General features: G+C 36.6%; 3 protein-coding genes across 4 annotated transcripts; all 3 read right to left on the reverse strand.

The window, feature by feature from the left end:
- Positions 1-84: 84 nt before the first annotated feature.
- Positions 85-6,919, reverse strand: LOC111811419 (phosphomevalonate kinase, peroxisomal-like). The gene is made up of 11 exons (XM_023698257.1): positions 6,645-6,919; positions 6,497-6,544; positions 6,124-6,274; positions 5,014-5,111; positions 4,589-4,701; positions 4,440-4,492; positions 3,915-4,295; positions 2,768-2,872; positions 1,695-1,922; positions 728-850; positions 85-573 (listed from the first exon to the last, which is right to left on the reverse strand). The coding sequence occupies exons 2-11, from the start codon at positions 6,502-6,504 to the stop codon at positions 310-312; spliced, it is 1,524 nt and encodes a 507-aa protein (XP_023554025.1). The 5' UTR covers positions 6,505-6,544; positions 6,645-6,919; the 3' UTR covers positions 85-309.
- Positions 6,920-8,015: 1,096 nt separating this feature from the next.
- LOC111811186 (protein AE7-like) lies at positions 8,016-12,547 on the reverse strand. Of its 2 annotated transcripts, none has more exons than XM_023697942.1 (6): positions 12,301-12,547; positions 11,674-11,805; positions 11,172-11,277; positions 10,959-11,058; positions 10,045-10,090; positions 8,016-8,466 (listed from the first exon to the last, which is right to left on the reverse strand). In XM_023697942.1, exons 2-6 carry the CDS (start codon positions 11,795-11,797, stop codon positions 8,366-8,368), a joined length of 477 nt encoding a protein of 158 aa, XP_023553710.1. In that variant the 5' UTR covers positions 11,798-11,805; positions 12,301-12,547; the 3' UTR covers positions 8,016-8,365. The 2 variants fall into 2 exon arrangements, with proteins under 2 accessions (XP_023553710.1, XP_023553709.1); XM_023697941.1 differs by having other exon boundaries at positions 11,674-11,809.
- Positions 12,548-13,886: 1,339 nt separating this feature from the next.
- LOC111811541 (protein IWS1 homolog 1-like) lies at positions 13,887-19,674 on the reverse strand. Its single transcript, XM_023698438.1, has 12 exons — positions 19,499-19,674; positions 19,191-19,371; positions 18,617-19,106; positions 17,584-17,703; positions 17,057-17,277; positions 16,856-16,985; positions 16,702-16,764; positions 16,527-16,604; positions 15,863-15,954; positions 15,698-15,763; positions 15,405-15,558; positions 13,887-14,368 (listed from the first exon to the last, which is right to left on the reverse strand). Exons 2-12 carry the CDS (start codon positions 19,208-19,210, stop codon positions 14,270-14,272), a joined length of 1,533 nt encoding a protein of 510 aa, XP_023554206.1. The 5' UTR covers positions 19,211-19,371; positions 19,499-19,674; the 3' UTR covers positions 13,887-14,269.
- Positions 19,675-21,599: the final 1,925 nt, after the last annotated feature.

Here is a 21,599-nt window from a genome sequence, read left to right on the forward strand (position 1 = left end):
AATTAAAGAATATTAATCAGAACACAAGTAAACCATTGGCAATATCAACTGTCCAGAATAATCAACCTTCGGAGCAGAATAATATGGAAAATTAGGAGAAACTAATGCTAGTTCTCTTATTGATCGAGAAAGAGTAATACATAATGTAACTAAAAGGAAATTACATGGACGTTCATCCAATCTGTGAATGAGTGAAGCAATTATTAATTATCTAATAAGTTGGAAATAATCTTTCGAACAAAATTCACATTGTCAATTGAAACAATAAATTATTCAATGTAATAGAACGAGATGGAAACCTTCCCTTTACTAAATATGAACTGATGAAACAGCTGATGTAATTGCCTTTGTTCGCGGATCACAGCTTTCCAAAGCAACGCCACGAGGATCTTCTCTAACAAGGAGAGCCAAAGTATCTAGTTTACTCCATGATTTAATCACATTGTTGGTTGAATCTCCCAAGGTCACGGCAAAAACAGCATCGAACCCACCTGCGCCTGGAACACCGGCTAATAGGACTCCTTCCATATTCATGGTAGCATCTAAAAGCTTGGTTTGTGAATCAGGCTCAATCTACAAATCCCAGAAAATGGAGTTCAGTATGTTATTATCTACATGTGTATTTGTCACCGTCGCCATGTCCTGACAATTATTTACTGACGTACCTGTGTGGACAAAATGCTAGATATAATAAGGCGATAAAGTAATTGAAGAAGAAAAAACTAACCGGAACACCAGCAGCTTCACCCATCAGGCGCATATGATGCCTGATCTCAAGCATCGCATTTCTTGCTCCTAATAATGCTTTGATGATGGTTTGCTGGCTTGGTTCTGAGGCTTGATGAATCCACTGCCACATTTTTTTTTTATATAAATTGCTTCAACATTAATGGAGATACATATGTATAGAAAGAGACATGATTTGCCAACATATACCAAGTCGAAAGTAATAGCATTCTGACTAAAAGCCAAAGACCAGGTCAGGTACAAATTCTGGGTCTACATTTGTGTAACGGCAAATTCTGGGTCTACATTTGTGTAACGGCCCAAGCCTACCGCTAGCCGATATTGTCTTTTTTGGGCTTTCCCTTTTGGGTTTCCCCTCAAGGTTTTTAAAACGCGTCAGCTAGGGAGAGGTTTCCACACCCTTATAAAGAATGCTTCGTTCTCTTCCCTAATCGATATTGGATCTCACAATCTACCCCCCTTCGGGGCCCAGCGTCCTCGCTCACACTCGCTCCCTTTTCCAATTGATATGTGGGACCCCCAATCCACCTCCTTTAGAATCCAGCGTCCTTGCTGGCACACCGCCCCATGTCCACCCCCTTCGGGGCTCAACCTCCTTGCTGGCACACCGCCCAGTGTCTGGTTCTGATACTAATGGCCCAAGCCCACCACTAGCGGATATTGTTCTCTTTGGGCTTTCCCTTTCGAGCTTCCCCTCAATGTTTTTAAAATGTGTCTGTTAGGGGAGGTTTTCACACAATAAAGAATGCTTTGTTCTCCTCCCCAACCGACGTGGGATCTCACATTTTGTATGTATATTGTATTTTAGACTTCTGGTCCACCTCCCACAGTATGTAAAAATTTCATGAGTCATGATCAACTATATTAGTATATTCTTTTTCATTTTTCACCAAAAAGGCTACTGCTTCAGTAATAGATTTAGATTATAAGAAGGGTGAGAGAGATACCTGCTCTGAGGTCAGCATGGAACACCTGTTTATGATATATTTATAAGAATCCCAGTGTTCTGCAGCAAGTTTACTCAACATATTGAGTTGAGTTTCAAGTTCTGAGTTCCCTTGCGACAACTTCCTCCACGTGTCTAGGGACTTTTGAGGGTCAGATTTTTGCCATTTCTTGACAGCTCCTACCATTGAAGGCGTTGATGACCCTCCCACTCCTGGCTCTCCAAGTACCTGATCAAAACACCACGATGATGGACAAGAAAGAAAAAAGTATATGTGGAAGTAACAATTGTATGAGAAATTGAGTTTTCATTGAAAAAAATTTAAGAATATAAAGGTTATACAAATGCACATAACTTAAGTACAAAGACCAAGAAAAGGAAAAATGCAATGTGGAATTTCAAATTTCTTCGCCCCCATCCGGTTCTTAATTGTTAGCAAAGAAAAAAAAAGAAAAGAAAAAAGAATATATATATATATTCAAGATGCACTCCAATCAGTCGTCCTTTTAAAGGGAGAGAACTCACTACAAAAAATTGAGAAGCATGGGTTATTGTGTAAACGAAGCATAGTAAATCGCTGAGCTTAATGATTTACAGAGAGCTTGAAAATAAAGTGACGGTAAAGGAAAAAAAAAAAAAAAAAGATTAATTCACAAAATTGTCTATGAGAGTGATTCAATAGTGACAGACCAGAAAAACAAACTGTATCGAACATCACAAATCAAAATTGATGGAATTAAAAAACATGAGTTCCTTCGATGACAAGATCAAGTCACTTCAAGGTGACATTCAGATTCCAATGGAACACATAAAGTTGAATTTCGCAATATGTGGGGCATGCAAAGTTGAATACGATTGAATAATTATTAGTGCTAAAAACCTACAGAAAGTTCATTATAAGAAAGTATGAGCCTCACAACATTAGATTAAGTGGGGAAATTTTCAAATCCGTCTTCACTAATAGAGCTTCATTTCTTTAGCACACAAAATAGCTTCCAAACACAACTTTTTGAAGCGGTAAATATAAAAATGCCTTCCAAAATCATTTTTAAGAGGCAGAATCCGGATGCTTACAAGAGTCATTAATGGAGGCAAAGAGAACTTGGTCCTTTCATGGTCCCACTTCTGATTTAAGATATCGACAATGACCTCTTCTACGGGTATTCCGTTCTTGGCAGCCTGCATTGTTGGATATAAACAATAAGGCAACAGAAAGAAATGAAAGTTTTAAGGGGTGAATAAAGTTCTACATTTTTTCTTAAAACAAGTGACAAATGATGAACAAACCAAGTGTTATCCTTTGTTCTCTCGATTTCAAGTTACTAAATCCACCAAGTAGAACAATAGTGCCAGATTTCTCAAAGTTGAAATCAGTATGCCAAAAGATAGGTGCATTTATGGAAACCTAAGTTCTCATTGAGATATTTACCTCAAGGACTATGAATTAGAAGAAAGACAATCCAAAGAAATTTCTGTATATATAAATGAAAGGTTTCTAGGATGGAGGATGTGGCAATAGCTTTAAACTCCAGATATTTGCCAAAATGTTGCTCAGCAAACATCGTTGAGTCCATTGCTTCTTGGTTTTCAGTTGCTACAGAATTTCAATTAAACTTATATGACGATGCAGAAGGTTAAAAAAAAGTGGCGAGGGACGACTAGGATGCTACTATTTATCTATTGAGACTTCGGAGGAGATCAATTATTTCACTTGGTGAGCAAACTAAAATGTCTCATCACAAAATTCATGACTGGACTCATTACANAAAAAAAAAAAAAAAAAAAAAAAAAAAAAAAAAAAAAAAAAAAAAAAAAAATAAATAAATAATAATAATAATAATAAAACTAAAGATATAATAAACAGGAAACTAACTAAAATGAGCAAAAACTATAAACTAAAAAATGTAAATTAAAACTAGAATGGTATCTAATCTCGACAAAGGTAAAGTATTTTAAATAATATAAATCTACAGGTAGAAAACAAAACAACCTTCGCATGTTTCAAGGACATATGCATCAAAACCTGAATAAAAATTGGAATCGTATTTTATCTAAATAAAGATAAAATATTTTAAATAATAAAAATCTACAGGTAGAAACAAAACAACCTTCTCATATTAGAAGGACATATGCACCAAAACTGATGAATTTGTTTTATTTAGGTTCAGAAGGCAGTATGACCAAACAACACGTAAAGAGGGATAGCCCATCAAGAAGAGACCTGAGCAGAAGAAAGCACTTCTGGTGAAAACCGAACATAGCGTTGACTGCCATAAACTGCAGAACTGACATCAAAGCCACTGCCAACTTTTCCTTGTGCAATGCAGTGGGCACTTTGAGCTATTATATGCACCAAATCAACATCTGCACTACCTTTCTGTTCTTGCTCACCTGTCAATAAGGAAAGATTTACAACCCCAAGGTAGTTGAGTAAAGCAGCAACTACAGCAGCTGTCATTGCAGCAGATGAGCCCAATCCAGTTTTTGCAACTTCAGGCTTGCGATTTTCCCCATATGATTCCTCATCATTGAAGGTAATTGATGAAAAAGGAGGCAAGGAAGCCAAGGATTCGGATGTTAACGGGAGTCCACGAGCCTCAATCTATGAAACAGACATAATAGAAACTGTAAAAGCAAAGTTCTAGAGTACATCCAAATAACATAGCAAGAAAATCAATTAAAAAGAGATAAACGCCCAATTAGTGTACCCCCAAGGGGAATGAGAAATAGTGCAATGGGATAGTACCTGACTCCGATATGAATAGAACTCATTGCAACCTAAAATAGTGATATCAAGACCTGTAAGTTCAGTAGAAATGAAGCATAGAGTTAGTAGGGTATATAAGCAATTTGATTATTGCCAGATAGGGTATGATAAAAAAAACTAAACATTACCTTGCAAGAGCAATTTGTGTAATGCATTCCTATTGTCATTGTCGACAAATTTTGCACATGCAGCTGCTACACAATATTCCACTGCTTTTTCTACAAAAGGGTTTCTTGCTTGACTGGAAACAGTATACAATACTTATAAATGAACATTAATTACGAACTGAAAAGCATTTTACCTCTATCTTACTAATAACCCTGATCTCAACTAACTGAAATCCATTAACTAGAGATACAGAAAGAAGAAAAGCTCATCCATGATATGATAAAACCATAGTAATTTAAATCACTGAAAATACAAGAATGATGAAGTTCAGGAATTTAAGATGAGACAAACAACTGAATTTAGCCAGTTTTATTCAGATAACCGCACATACGGGTGCTTATAAACAGAAGTTCCAACACTCAACCAGAATAACTAATTTACTTGCCTTGGAGAGACACTCTGAAGAGATTGGGTTTTCAATGACAATTTGTAGATGCTCTCTCTCAGGAGCTGAGGAGATGTCAACTTAACATCTGTCCATGACTGAAAAATATGGGCCGTTAAGCAAAAGAAATGTAGCTGACATATGCTGATTGAACACTTTTTTTTAACAGTTGCTATGAATATTAGCATTATACATACATCGACTTCCAGAAGTAATAGTAGTAATAGAACGAAAAAAAAAAACACAATTCCATTTCTAATTACTTTTCTCTAAGCAAAGAGTTCATCTTGTTGGATGAAAGTCTCATATCGTCTAATTTAGGGAATGATCATGGGTTTATAATCAAAGAATACTATCTCCATTGGTATGAGGCCTTTTGGGGAAGCCCAATACAAAGCTATGAGAGCTTATACTCAAAGTAGACAATATCATACCATTGTGGAGAGTCGTGTTCATCTAACATGATATCAGAGTCATGCCCTAAACTTAGCCATATCAATAGAATCCTCAAATGTCGAACAAAAGTATTGTGAGCCTCGAAGGAATAGTAAAAAATGACTAAGACTCCAAAAGAAAAAGGATTCGAGCCTCAATTAAGGGGAGGTGTACTTTGTTCGAGGGGAGGTGTTGGATGAAAGTCCCACATCGTCTAATTTAGGGAATGATCATGGGTTTATAATCAAAGAATACTATCTCCATTTGTATGAGGCCTTTTGGGGAAGCCCAATACAAAGCCATGGGAGCTTATACTCAAAGTGGACAATAACATACTATTATGGAGAGTCGTGTTCATCTAACACATCTCAGATGACTAGTCATAGGTAGCAAGTTGTTTAAGCAAGGTGATACTCCCCAAGTTGAAAACCGCAGAAAGCCAGAAGTATACGACTACCAATACTTCATTTTTGATTCTCAGATTAGCATGAAATTACTTTGATCCCAATTCTCAATGTACTATTTCCACTCGGCAGAAAACTATACGTGAACAAAATAACGAACATATCATCAACAACATGCAACTACCAAATGAAATGTAGTTCACATAGCTGAAGTTTGAAGGATTATGAAGCAACAGGTTCAACAGGATATAATTATCAAAGAATCACGCACCCATGCCCAGCTGCCAGGCTTGATTTCCTCGTAAATTGGTTTTACAATTGCATAAAAACGAGCATTAGTACTAAGTACGAGCCCTGCATTCGGTTTCTCCAAGACAAGGTAACCTCCTGTCACTAAAACTTTCCCTGGAGCTGAAGCAACCCTGGCAGATACGATGTTGCAGCAAAAATAAGGTCTCAAGAAAAACGTACAGCCAAAGATAGAGATCATCCTAAAGCTGAAGTACTAGTAAAAATTAAACAGATGTTTAACTAATTTCTTTTCTCTAGAACAAAATCAAACTAACAACAATGAATCTCAAACAAACAAAGTCTTGAATCGATCAATCGTAAATATAAACAACGCAAGGAACGAAAAGACTTACACAGCCATTTCCGCTCTTCCTCGATCCACTTCGACTTCAAATCACCTTCTGAACCACAGGAAATCAATGATTTAGATTAAAATGGAAGTGTTTATACCAGAAAAGAATTCCAGAGAGAGAGAGAGAGAAGACTGTAGAGACGGCTTACAGATCGTGATGATACAATTACAACCGGAGGCTCGAGAGCAATAGTTGAATCAAATTGTTGAGCTCTCGGAACTCCAACTGTAAAAGACTGAAGAGCGACCGTCGACTTCGGCTTTCCGGTTGATTTCTACGTTGAAATTCACAAGATTTTCAACGCTTTGCAGCTATATTGACTGGATATTCACCCTTCAATCTAGAGCTCTCCGGCGAAAGAGAATAATTTGATAGCAGTTTGACCCTCCCTTTCCAAATATTCTTGATTTAAATTCAACTGTTCTACTGTTAATCGTTCATCATTCAAGTTAATTATCAATAGAAGCTAACGCAACAACGAATTTTATTTAAAATATATCCTAATTTTTTATTATTAAATTAATTTTTTTTTTTTTTTTTTTTTTTAATTTCCTTTCCTTTTTTTTGAAAACAAGTTGACGTGAAGGGAATTTTTCCTTTCGTTTTAGTTTGTTAAAAAATATAAAAAATTGATTTGATTTTAGATGGAAGCAGTAGAGTGTTTAAATGACTCGAGAATCCGAGCAAGTCATACTTCACAACCCAAATCATAAACGTTGGGTTTGGGATAGTTTTTTTTTTTTTTTTTTTTCCCCCGATTTAAATTGGGTTGAGGTTTTGAAAAATAAAAATTTAGGTCGGTTTGTGGATTGACACAATCAACTTTTAAGATTATTATGAAACTTCAAAAAATTAATGATACATTGTAATTTGTGAGTTTGAGTTTGATATTTGAACTTTATGAGATAACTAAAACAAAATAACCCGACAATCAAGGTTGGGTTGGTTTCGAATTAGTCCAAAAGATTCTCCAACCCGTATACACCCTTAAAAAGAAGGGCTACTTAAAATATAAAACTACTCAAAGTTTAACCCGAATATGAAGGCTCAAAGTAAAAATCTACTCAAAGTTATCGGTGGCAGAGTTAAACTCGTATACAGCCTTAAAATACTCTATTAAAATTTAGCTTAATCGAATATGAAACAAGTTGATGATATATATTCAATCATTAGGAACCACGAAAAAAATTTAATGCACATATAATGAGGCAACCACATGGGAGCCTCATCCAGTAATGTATCAAATGTATATTAATTAAAAAAAACGTGGTTAAAACATAAGCATTTCATATTCACTTTAATTTGAGAATCAAGTTTCTAATAAAATAAGATATCTTATTTTATCAGAATCATACGAGCCGTCTTTAGCATTTCATTTCGCAATTCATATTCATAGCATGAATACATACATTGCTAAGAATCCGAAAAGGGAATAATCAAGAATGCAACGTTACATACCTGAAAACCCTAAGAAATAGATAATCAGAAGCAATTTGACGTACTCGAAAGCCCTAAGAAATACAATAGAACCATAGAACTAAATGGCAACTAGAATCTTGAAGAAATACATGAATGATTACATTCCAAAAAAAGAACGTGAGAAAAATTCTTCAATGATCAATGCAATTTTTTTAAAAATACAACCCTATTTAACAAGAAATCCAAGTGCAGCTAACACTTTGATGAGATATCTGTATGGTTGTATCCTACTGATTTAGAGAAACAAATGTCCCAGAAAATTTTCAGAACATTGTGCATTCTAATAAACTCATATAATACATATATCCATAAAAGGGACCAAAAATATACCATTTGAATGGATTTTTAAGATGATTATTGATCTCACTGCATTTGTCACTCCCAGCTCAATCAACTATAAGATGGAGCCAAGCATTCATCAACCATGTCTACTAGATTTGGATTCTCCAGTGCTGCTGCAACTCTTTCTTTGTCATTAAGTTGTTTGTTTACTGCAGATGTGAAAAATAAATTAAAATTGTGACTTGAGGAGCCAACATGTTCTTAATTATGAACCCAACTATGAGCAAAACATTCATAATTATTTTTCCAAATGGCAACTCATCACAAATCCTTCTCATATTCTAAAACTAGATGTTAAATAGAAATTATAGAAAAGAATGATATGAACCAAGACATCAATCATATAATATAAACTTTATGGAAGATGGGAAGAAAATGTTGTCAAAATTATCAAAAGATGTTTCAGTTCATGCACATTGAAGAAGAATCAAGTTTCATTGTTATAAATTTAGGGTGAATCATAGTTTAGAGTTGTGATGTTTCATTAATGTATTTTATGAATTTTTATTTACTTTTGGTTACATTTACATGGTGGTTAATTATGACGATAAAGTTACAATTCTTGAAATGCCTAATGGAAGGTCAAGGGTTTTATTTTGAGGCTATATAAAATCATATATGTTGTATTTGTAAGGAGACTTGAAAGATGTAGTAAAACGAGCATTTGTGCTTTCCTTTGGCCAATGACTAAGTTTATTTGCAATTCTATGTAGTTTAGATTGCATGTTTAGACTCATTCAAGATTGACATGACCAATCTTGCTTGTGGGAAGTGATTCAAAACTCAAAANGAAATTATAGAAAAGAATGATATGAACCAAGACATCAATCATATAATATAAACTTTATGGAAGATGGGAAGAAAATGTTGTCAAAATTATCAAAAGATGTTTCAGTTCATGCACATTGAAGAAGAATCAAGTTTCATTGTTATAAATTTAGGGTGAATCATAGTTTAGAGTTGTGATGTTTCATTAATGTATTTTATGAATTTTTATTTACTTTTGGTTACATTTACATGGTGGTTAATTATGACGATAAAGTTACAATTCTTGAAATGCCTAATGGAAGGTCAAGGGTTTTATTTTGAGGCTATATAAAATCATATATGTTGTATTTGTAAGGAGACTTGAAAGATGTAGTAAAACGAGCATTTGTGCTTTCCTTTGGCCAATGACTAAGTTTATTTGCAATTCTATGTAGTTTAGATTGCATGTTTAGACTCATTCAAGATTGACATGACCAATCTTGCTTGTGGGAAGTGATTCAAAACTCAAAAAGTGTTCTTGTCTTGAGATATTTGATCAACAAGATAATCCGAATCTTATTTCCTTTGTAGTGATTCTTTATCATTTGGTATCAAAGCTTTTCCTTGGGTTGATTCTTATCCTTTGGTATCAAAGCTTTCCCTTGGGTTGATTCCTTATCAAAGAATATTGAATTTTTCATTTTGGTAACCGAGCTTTCATTGACAGTATAAAAGAATATACAAGTGCATACAAAAAACAAGTCCCACAAAAAATGGAGACCCAAAAACTACATAAAGGGGCATCAATCCAACACACCTAGTTACTGGAGAACACAGGGGAGGCGTTAAACCTCATCACCTAACCTAAGCCCATAGAAAAGTATGCTTATTGTGGCTTGGTGAGGAGTGCGGACTACTAATTAATGTATCAGAGCATAGAAGAAGCTAAAATACGAGAAAATGTAAGGTTAATGAGATACCTGCTGCTTCAGTAGCATGAGATCCAGGAGCTACCCTAATGTCCACCTAAAACAATGGAGAATGGTTTTTTTAAGCAATCAACAACAAAACTGTAATGTAAAATGAAATTATCTCAAATTTTAGAATGCGGGAGAAACTTTCCTAATTTGGGATTTTAAAATCACCACCATAGAATAACCAATTCCCTCACCACATTATCAATATGAAATTGTCTTAACCAATAGATAAAGGGATCTTTCTTGTAATTCTTCTAGTTTGTTTGTGGCCTTTGGCTTCACATGTAAGGCTTCTTGTGGCTTTGTTTTGTACGTTCATCCATCTCTACGGAAGCTGGTATCTTCATATAGAGTGATTATTTGAATTTTTCAGTTCGTTTAGAGCAGAGTACTTGTCTTATACTACTATCCACTAAAGCTCTCTCAGTAGAAGTTAATCTTCCCAAATAACCTACAGCCTAGTTCAACTTCAAAATCTAGATTTCCTACAAGTGGTATCCATCTGTTTGCCTAGCTCTAATTCTAAGACAATCTTTGTGTTGAGGATTGTTGGGAGGGAATCCCACGTTGGCTGATTAAGGAGATGATCATGGGTTTATAAGTAAGGAATATATATCCATTGGTATGAGGCCTTTTGGAAAACCAAAAGCAAAGCCATGAGAGCTTATGCTCAAAGCGGACAATATCATACCATTGTGAAGAGCCGTGGTTCCTAACATTTGAGCCCCCTCAAAGAAGTGGAATCATGATCATCATTTTTCTCTAATTCACAAGGGTCATTTTAACCAGATGTAGCACACTTGATTTTGATTCTACTTTTAAATGCTGAAATATGAGTATTAATTGACCCACCCACCATGCATAAATAATGATGGATGCTTGGCCAATAATAAGTGATCAAGATTCAAGATTAATACCTTGTACCGAGAAGGTAGGCTCCTCATGAGTTTCACTCTTAAGCACAAACCAATAACTGTTGCCATGCTACAATGTTCAACTGTTGGAGTAAATGTAACTCTGCGAGCAACAAAATCATTTACAGAAAGGGAACAAACACCAGAATAAAACAAACGTTACAATTATGGTAGATGAATGAGGTTAGACAACAGAATTACTAAATATAAGGTTACCTCACATAACTATGCTCGTCATCTACTTCGACTGCATCTTCTGTTATCACTTTAAGCTCTTCCAAAGAGTAAGGGTGTTCAGGATCTTTTATATCTCTAATATGATTTAAGATTGTTAAGGGAAAAATCATACAGTGTGAATACCCACATGATTTGTTTCATTAACCCTTCGAATTCCATCAAACTGATAAATAAAAATGCTTCTTCAAATACAGCATACACAAAGTGCATAAGAAACCACAATTCCATTAAGAGAAGTGACATTAAAAGATGAGGCCAACATATATACAAGATTCCTTGAACCATGCTTGTCCTATGTACCACAGAAAGCATATCCTATGATAAAAGAAGTTCCATTGCAAAGTAGTTGCTGCAAATAATTATAAGAGCATTTTGGTGTTTTGTGCTGACAACATTTAGTTAAGGAATGGTGAATACTTAACCAAAACACAAAAGTGAAATGAAGAACAGACGGGAAATTTCAAAATTTTAAAAAGGATATCAAAAATTTCCAACTGATCAATAGATTCCACTGCATATTCGTCACTATCACATGGAGTGTTTCGAGCCCGGCGTTCTTTCTTTTCGTATACAACAGGATTTGCATTTATCAATCCAGATACCATCTTCTTGCCTTGCTGATATATCAACCATACATTAAAAACAAATTTCATTGAAATAGTATTTTGAATCCAATACTAATAACTGAAATACTGAATATAATTGGAAACAATCAAGTCCGCTAGGAAATATCTAGTCCTATGAAAATATGTATACAGAAAAATGATAGAAATACAAATCAATAAAATAATTTGGATAGAGCTAAGATCAAACTAGCTGTTAATGACTTCACCATATTTTACCCCAAAAAAAGATCACATAAGCAATTCCTTCTAATGAGAAAAGTATGAAAAGAACGAATTGAATACAAATACATTACGGAAAAGCCGTTTCGACAAACCGCCCAGTCGTAATTTGAAAATGGCAGATGTAAAAAATTATTTCCCCTCGCAACAACCCTCACATATCGAAATTGTCCATAGATGTCTCAGAAATCAAACGAAGAAAGCAAAATCACAAGAGCACATGAAATTAAACCCCGCCAAGATAAAAAAAAACAAAATAATACCTCAATGAAACGTTCAACCTTTGCTAGGCAGAACAACCGGTTGCCAGATTCTTTGTCTACTCTGCCGGCGAAACTCCGAATTCGTCGAAGCCCTAAACAACCAGGCGGCGGAGACGGCGGAGGCGGAGGAGACGGCGGAAGAAGAAGAAGGAATATATGCTCTATAGGCTCCCGGGGAATGGGAGGAATACGGCGAATAGATAACGAGGGATTTTGACTCACGCCTGTAAATTTGATGGAAATGTCTAATTTGGCGGTTCAATCGCATTTGTTTCGCAGCTATTTATTTGGATAATTATTAAAGAATGTAAATAATTTATTTGGATAATTATTAAAGAATAATTAAATATTTCAATTTGTAACTCCTTTTTAAAAGTCGGATAAAAATCAATTTTGGCCGTAATTAAATCAAATTGAATTCTAAATGTGATATTTTGTTATAATTTTACCTGCCTTTTAATTTTCCATAATCCGTTCACCAATTTTAAATAATTTTTGGTAAAATAAATTTAATCCAAGCAAAAATTAACTATGAAATAAGTTCGTCAAAATTTATAGGCATAATTAATAAGAATACGTTCAAACTTAATATATTTTTATCTGAAATGGAATGGAATTCTAAAAATGGCCGTTAAATAGGCTTATATCAGTCTGATAAGGGCTTTCTAAACTTTCCACACTCCTATAATAAATGTTTAAATGCTTCGTTCCTTAGAATCTCAATAAGGGCTTTTTAGACTTTCCACACCCTTATTCGTTAGGGTTCCCCCTCCTGCAACACCCTTATTCGTTCCCCCGTAGACTTTCGACACCCTTGTAGACTTTCCACACCCTTATTCGCCAGGTTCCCCCTCCCCCAACACCCTTATTCTGGAATCTCACAATCCATCTCCATTAAGGGCCTAGTGGCGTCCCCGCTAGCATATCACCCAATGTCTAGCTCTAATACCATTTGTAACACCTCAAGCCAACCTGCCATTTGAATCGGTATTGACATGTAGAATGGTTCCCCCTCCCCCAACACCCTTATTCTGGAATCTCACAATCCACCTCCATTAAGGGCCTAGTGGCGTCCCCGCTAGCATATCACCCAATGTCTAGCTCTAATACCATTTGTAACACCTCAAGCCCACCTGCCATTTGAATCGGTATTGACATGTAGAATGGGACTCTATCTTAATTCTATTCGCATCTGATTAATCCGTTCTTCAAAAGATCTATCAGACTATGATGGAGTAAGATATTCATTCCAGTTGTCATTCATACGTAATACGTTTCTCATCTTTTCTGGAGTTTGGTAGGCTTTCCCTCAAGCGTCTCTCTACTCAGATGAGGTTTTCATACCCTCATAAAGACTCAAGGTTTTAAAAAGCGTTTGAGGAGGTTTTCATACCGTCATAAATAATGTTTCATTCCCTTCTCCAACTAATATAGGATAAAAAAAAAAAACAAAAAAAAAAAAGAATCCATCAAACTACGACTCCAACTGTCTGAATTTCATAAAAAAATTTCAGTCGTAATCTGCACCCTTAAAAGTATACTGGAAACTGGACAGAAGGAAGTCTATAAATAGGATAATGAAGAGATGACCAAAATGAAGCAATCATTTTTGCCGTTGGGGGCCAGCCAAAGCATGACAAAACTTAATACTGGTTTTTGCGCATTGATACATTCAAATATTCAGAAAGGGCGTGGCGTTCGATTCGCAATTTGATTCCAATCCGAATCCGAAAACATACGACAACGATCATTTTGTACAAGTAAGGCTTTAAAGCAAAGCACATTTCAAGGGCAGATGAGATAAATATTTCAGAGATCTCTTGGAGAGTTTGTGATCATTGGATGGAGAAGTTTCATCAGTGCCACTTTCCGAGCGTTCGTCTCCTTCAATTATTAAGCAAACTGCAGGACTTCCCAGCCACGATCGGGATAGCAGAGTCGTTCGTTTGTTAATAAGTCAACTAACACATCACAAGTACTTGAGCATACCGCGACCCTCAACGCTGAGTTTTGTCGCTTGAAGCTGCTTCTTCTTTGGCGCCTTCAACTGCTGCAACTTTTTGTTCATCTGACATGGATGATAAAAAAAATTAAAAAATTGAGTTCATAATGGAGCTTACAGTAGGCAAGTCCAAATGAATGTGACCCTGACAATTTCTAATGCAATGATTCTCAATCTAATATATACATGCGAAAAAAACAGTTGAGCAGTTGGTCACAACATCTTATTGTGCTTCTAAGGCTGTCGCCTATTCTCTTCAAATATTGCAACAATGTCTTCTTTTTCTTTTAGATTCAACCAAGTTTACATTTTAGAAGTTTTTGGGGTGCTTCCCTAACCAGTCCTTGAGCCAAAAGCACCCTCTGAATGTTTTCATACAAATATTTTTATTAGGAAACGTTTATAAAACCTATTCAAACATGATTGTGAACTGGGAAGTTGTAACAGCCCAAGCCCAAGCTCACCGCTAGCAGATATTATCCTCTTTGAGGCTTTCCCTTTTGGTGGGTTTGGGCTTATATCGGCTCACGGTGGGCTTGGGCTATTACAAATGGTTTCAGAGCTAGACACCAGGCAGTGTGCCAGCGAGGACGCTAGCCCCAGAGAGAGGTAGATTGTGAGATCCCACATTGATTGTAGAGGGAAACGAGTGCCACCAAGGACGTTGGGCCCCAAAGGGAGATGCATTGTGATATCCCACATAGGTTGGAGATGTGACCGAAGTATTCTTTATAAGGGTGTGGAGACACGTTTTAAAAACCTTGAGGAAAAACCTGAAAGGGGGGGAAAGCCCAAAGAAGACAATATCTGCTAGCGGTGGGCTTGGACTCTTACGAGAGTGGTTTTGGTATGAGTGGGCTTGGACGGTTACAGGAGTGGTTTTGGCATCCACAACATACGTTTTATTTTCAACACCAGAAATCTCCTAACCATGAAGTAAGATTCCTAGCTTGAGGAAGAACATGTGAGATCATAGACATTTAATATCTAGTCCAAGAGCCCAGAGGTCCCTAGCTGGGGTTCAGCAAACTAAACACCTAAACCTTGAGGTTAGGAATTTATTCTAGTCATCCACCTTCGTAGAATAATAAGGAAAACTAACCTTCATGCGACGTTGATCTTGCACGGCTTGCTTAGCACGAGCTCTGATTTCATCTGGATCTATCTTAGATTGGGGACGGACAATAAAATCCAATGGTGTTGCTTCTGGCCGTGAAGCATGTTGCCTTGAGGATGACTGACTAGACTTGCGTCCCCTGCATTGATGTCACAAATAAAGATCTCACATAAAGAACATGCAGAAAATAGGCATTGAACAAGAATAGATTTGAAATTAGGATTAGAACTTAAGTGCAACAGGTACGCCACTAAATTATAAATGACATCAAATCTTACTGTGAGAATTCATCCAAGTCAAGATCCCCATCTCGAGATTCAATTCCAGCAGCTTTGTTTCCCGACCTTCAAAAACGTTTTGCAGCAGAGTTCCCTTAATATTTAAAAAGGAAACAGAAGTACTAGGAGAAAGAAGAAAAGAAAATTGAAGATAAAGAACAATACTTTTTCCCCATTGGTCTTCTAAAGGGCACCCTCTCATCTTCCATATTTCTCATGTCCTCAAATCTAGTACTTTTGTTAAATATGGGTCGACTCTGCAATTACACGAAATGCCAATTTCGATCGATATGTTAGAAAGTTTGGCAGTAAAAACAATATATAAATCAGCAAGCGAATCCAGCTAATACATTCTTTCTTCCCTTGAGAGTACAACGTGAAGAAGCCAGAAAACATTGTGATGATCTCTTACAAATAAAACAATGCATGATAGCACAATGAAATTGGAAGATACATGTATAGCTCTCATAGAAAGATGGGCACTAAAAAAGCAGGAAATAAGCACCAAAATCCCACAAAAATTATCTTTCTTACCTAGAGAGCACAAACCCAATCCAGGAAACAGTAAGAACTCTTTGAAATAAAACAACGCATGACAGTGCAACTAAGTTGGACATGGCAGGTATTGCTGGAAACAACATCTACTCCAGTGTATGAAGGGAAAAAAGACAAGGAGTAATTCCCAAATTATACATAAAACGACCCCACTACACCAAACTGGAATTCTGCTTCCAGCTTCTCCCTAATTTCTTGCGAAACGGGTTGCAGTACCTTCTCGGACACAGCACAAAATAAAAACTGCAGAAGAAAAGGAAAGAGGCAACATTACCCATTGATCTACTAAATCTTTTGCAAGTTTCCGGTTGGATGTGGTTTCCTCATCAGATTTTGATAGAAACATAATAACCTGCAGAATGTACATCATAATCATGCGTTGCTCCTGAACGATAAAAAAGGAAAGAGAAATCGGTTGGGAAAATCACTAAAGGTGACCTCACACTGACCTTTCCAAGGCCACTCTTCTTCAGCTGCTCTCTTCTATCATATTGTTCAAGATCTATTGGAAACTAAGAAAAAGAAATCCAACGTTGGGTGTTACTAAAATGTCTTCAATAACCATAATACTTTAAGCCATCAAAGAATAGAAATTCCATTTACATCAGTTAAAATCTTCAAGATTGCTTCCCGGATATTTATATTCGGCAAACTCCCATCTGGTAGAGGTTCAAGCCAATTCTTTAGAAGGGTTAGCACTCCGTGATCCAAGAATTCCTGTTGAAGCTGCTTCCTGTGAAGGAGAATCACAAGTTAAACAACAAACATGTATAAAAATGGAGAGAAGACTGCATCAATACGTACTTCGACAGAACATCAGTCAGAAGTGGCAGCTTTTTCAGTTTATTAACAGCAGGTTTCCCCTGCCTGTTAAGGTCCGCATCCTCTTCGGCAGTGACCTCAAGCTCGGCCATCACATTCTCCACTAGCAATGCTATTTCTGCAGGACTTTTCTCATGCTTCTTCTTCTTCTTACCCATCTTGAAGAGATCATTAATTTCGTCATCTTCCTCACCTTCCTCGGCCTATTAGAATCCAAATAGAAAAGTGGGTATTTGAAAGAACATCAAGGCCAGCAAAAATTTTATAAGAATATCAAGACCAACAAATTACTATATATATTCAGTTACAGGTGCTGCTAACTGCATTAGGAGAAATAAAGTAAATACAGATCTTCAGATGAAGACAGAGTTCCAGTTTAACAAATTTGTACAATTCTTCTAATTATGCAATTCCACATATTACATGCACAGTCTTCAACTTACATGTGCCCATGAAAATATTAGACATAATTCATAACGTTATGTTGTCAAAAGAAAATTACTACTGACCTCAGGAGCATAGCGGGGAGAGCGTGGCTCATCATCACTTCCATACCGATCAGCAGGATCTACACCACTATCGTCTATAAAATTATCATCATCAACTGTTCTGGCACCTTCTTGATCATCCTATAACATCAATAGAAAACACAGTTTATAAACATCTAACCGGAAACCGTTAGTTTTTTCTATACAAATAATCAAGTTTAAAAGGCATTTAACATCATGAGATCATTGACACTTTATTCAATGGAAAGAGATCATTAATACTAAAGGCCAAGATGGAGAAGATGAAAGCACCTGACCAGTAAGCAGCGAGTTTAGTTTTAACCGTTATACAGTAGAATTTAATGCCATAATCAAGTACCATTTTGACAAGTCTCAAGACAATACAGACAATCTCTATCCAATGGTTTGAGATATAAAATGGAGGAAACAAATTAAGTTACTTTCTAGAATAAAAAATTTCAGTAGAAAAGCTGACTTAGAACAAATGTAGAGATGACATCATTCTACAAACTCAAGACATGAAGCTCCAAATATTTGTATCTAGCAAATAGTCATAATGCTTTTCTTCATCAAAAACAAAAGGCAGACCCTCACTAAATATATGACATAAAGGTTCAAAAGGGTGATAAGCAATTTCGATTGCACTTTCTATGGTTACAAGGTTGCAAAATCATGAACCAAAGCAGACTAAATCAAATTCTAGAACTGCCATTCAAATATAAGGAAATATGTTACTGTGAGATCCCACATCGGTTGGGGAGGAGAACGAAGCATTCTTTACAAAGGTGTGGAAACCTCCCGTAGCAGGCGCGTTTTAAAAACCTTGAGAGGAAGCCCAAAAGGGAAAACCCAAAGAGGACAATATTTGCTAGCGGTTGAGCTATTTTCTAGTGGAGAAAATTGAACTGGCAAGGCTTATTCAATCCAAGTGATAACAAATGGTTAGAGGCGCCAATTAGGGAACCTAAATCATTCTAGTAGCATTTGAGAAAAACCCAAGAAGAAAAACAAAAAAAGAATGAAGAATTCTTACATCAGAAGCGCCACCAGCAATAGTCTCCCACATCTCCTTGACATCCCCATCTTGATCCTTCATCCCCTTCCCCGAGAAGGCTTTCTTCGATAATCTGCTCTTGCCTCCACTACTACTACTTCCAAACTTATTATCTACTTTGAATCTCTTCTCCTTTTTCCCACTACTAATCGCCCTCTTCCTTTTCCTCTCCTCCGAACCCTCCCTCACAAACTGGTCCGCCGAGAAGTCCCTCGCATCATCATAATCGTCCACCAAATTAGAGGGCACAGTCTCCTTGCCAGCCAAACTCTTTTTGATCAACCTCTTTCTAGGCCTGGCCTGAGGCTCTTCCGCATCATAAACAGGAGTCTGAGATCGCTGTCGCCCGCCCCAATCACCAATATCCTCATCTAATAGTTCGTCGGGATTGTACGGTTCAGGGGATTGCTCACCGTCTGACTGTATATGGTCAAAGTCCATCAATGGTTCACCATCCTCGTCACGGTACCTGACACCAAAAAAAATACCCTATAAAAAAAAAGAACCAAATTCACACTTGCAAACCCTAATACAATCAAGTTAAATTACTCACGGATCATCTTCGTAACCCATTGAGGACGATGAAAATTGCACGCAGAAATTGACGAAGCGGTAATCCCGATCGACGGGAAGGAGAACTCGAGTCGATCTCGATCACCGCTAAACCGCCTCAAATACAAATTCGCAACCGATCGGATAAGAAGAATTGAGTGATGCGTTTTGCGATTGATGAACTAAACAAAAACATCCAAATTTCAGCATTTTACTCAACAAATATGACTTTCGTGAGGGAGGAAATCGGCAAATATATGCAAATAATACCAAAAAAACAACAAAATCAAAAAAATCAAAAAGACGTGCCTAAGAACGAAGAGGAAAAGCTTCAAAACCCCAACAATGGCGAGCTTCGGGACGGAAAGGAGACTGAGATTGACGAACAGACAAAAACTTCTGGGGGGAGCGAACGAAGTTGCTCCCGAAGTGCGTATGGCAAGAAGCCAACCGAAGAGGAAGTAGGAACTAGGAAGTTCTAAAGATTGGGTCAAGATTTTTTTTTTTTAATTTTTTATTATTTTATTTGGAAAATGGGATACATTTTAAAAATTATTATTTTTTTAATTAAAAACATTTATATAATAATTTATTTATTTTATATTTTATATTTTCCAATTATCATCTATGGAATTCAACATTTTAAATACTTTATTTCCTTCCAAATTCTAAGAATTCAACGAGCCAAACGAACAATATCTACTGGCCGTGGCTTGGGCTGTTATAAATGGTATCAGAGCCAGACACCGAGCGGTGTGTCAGCGAGGACGTTGGGCTCTCAGGGAGGGTGGAGTGTGAGACCTATAGAGACGAGAACGAAGCATTTCTTATAAGGGTGTGAAAATCTCTCTCTAGTAGACGCGTTTTAAAATAGTGAGACTGAGGGCGATACGTAATAGAGCAAAATAGACAAAATCTACTAGTGGTGAGTTCGGGCTGTTACATGTACTTTTAAACTTTATATGATGTATATGCATCTAACAGTGTAATAGATACACTATGTGGGTGTGGTTAGGAGGTCTTCAACTATTCTCTAGTCGTAATCTTGTCAAAGCATGACAAAGGGGACCACATAGAGTCAGCAAACACAAGAGTTACTCCTTCTTGTGTCACGTGTCTCATTCGCATTGTGAGACTATTAGGGCTAGACCGACTGCCTTAGTAGTTATCTATCACAGAAAACATACTCTACGATGTGTGCCAGCAAAACCGAGTTGGAAATACGATGACATACACTAAGACTAGAACACAATTATCTGGATATCCCAAACTTAACCTAGTGAACGAGCTCGAAGAGACTAGCAAGCTAGAGAGAGCTTTATTTGGCTAATGTAGAAAAGTTAGAAACTGACCCGCTGAAAATTAAAAGTAAGCAGAAGAACCTAAATGCTAACTAGACAAACGTACGACATAGGTTTATGGCGTTTGGGTACAAGTAGGAGCTTCTAGGGGCTCGATGTTGATTGTAGACCACGTAACCACTCTATGCGAGACATTAAATCAATAACAGTTGTTTGCATAAGCTTTCAAACAAAACCCGAGGTTGACCAAAAGAGATTTAGTTAATCTTAGATACTCATGGTAAGGAAACTTAAGGTATACGTATACAACGTTTAGCCATAAGCACGTCTTGGAAGTAAGTAGTTAAATGAGAACCAATTTAGTTTAGATGAGCAGAACGAGTCCTACCTGTAGTACGCACCCTACTATCGAGAATCTGGGAGTTTATTGATGGCTTATAGTAGAGTCTCCGTTATATGTGAATGTGTATAAGCAATCTGATTAGGTTTCAGCGAGCTACTTACTAAGTACATTTTTATACGCATTTGTGTTACTTTTCCTTTCTTATAGGTGAGACCTGAGTATCGGTTAACAACGATGACATGAGGAAGCTGAATGGTTATGAACCTGTTCGATTGAAGTTTATACTAGACTCCAGAGTTCCCGCTGTCTGTTATTTCATGGAATCTTTAAATGTTGCTTTTTAGGACGAGTTGATTTTTGGCCTAACGAAGAGCATAAACTGGAATCTGTTCACTCTCATGAGACATTTGAAACGATTCAAGGTCACTTGTCTCTTATCTTTGGAGATCAATTTGTCAGTCCCTTACTTCCATTATAGCGAAAATTCAAACCTCTAACCTTTTGGTAAAAAAGACGTGTAAAAACCAGTTGAGTTATGTTGAAGGTAACAAGTGCAAAGACCTATGATACTCGAGCGTAGAAGTTAAAAAAATCAAATTTATAATTTTACCACGAATTTATTTTACCTAGGGTGAAAAGAAAGGGGTATTTTCGACATTAACCATCAAAGACTATGGTAATAACCGGGCTGGATGAGGACAGCTTGGAACTAGTGGCGAACGCCGTTAGTCTTGGACACGCTTTCTTGACGGGAGGCTTCCCACCG

This window comes from Cucurbita pepo, chromosome LG15, assembly GCF_002806865.2.
Source record: "Cucurbita pepo subsp. pepo cultivar mu-cu-16 chromosome LG15, ASM280686v2, whole genome shotgun sequence".
In the NCBI taxonomy this organism is placed as follows: Eukaryota; Viridiplantae; Streptophyta; class Magnoliopsida; order Cucurbitales; family Cucurbitaceae; genus Cucurbita; species Cucurbita pepo.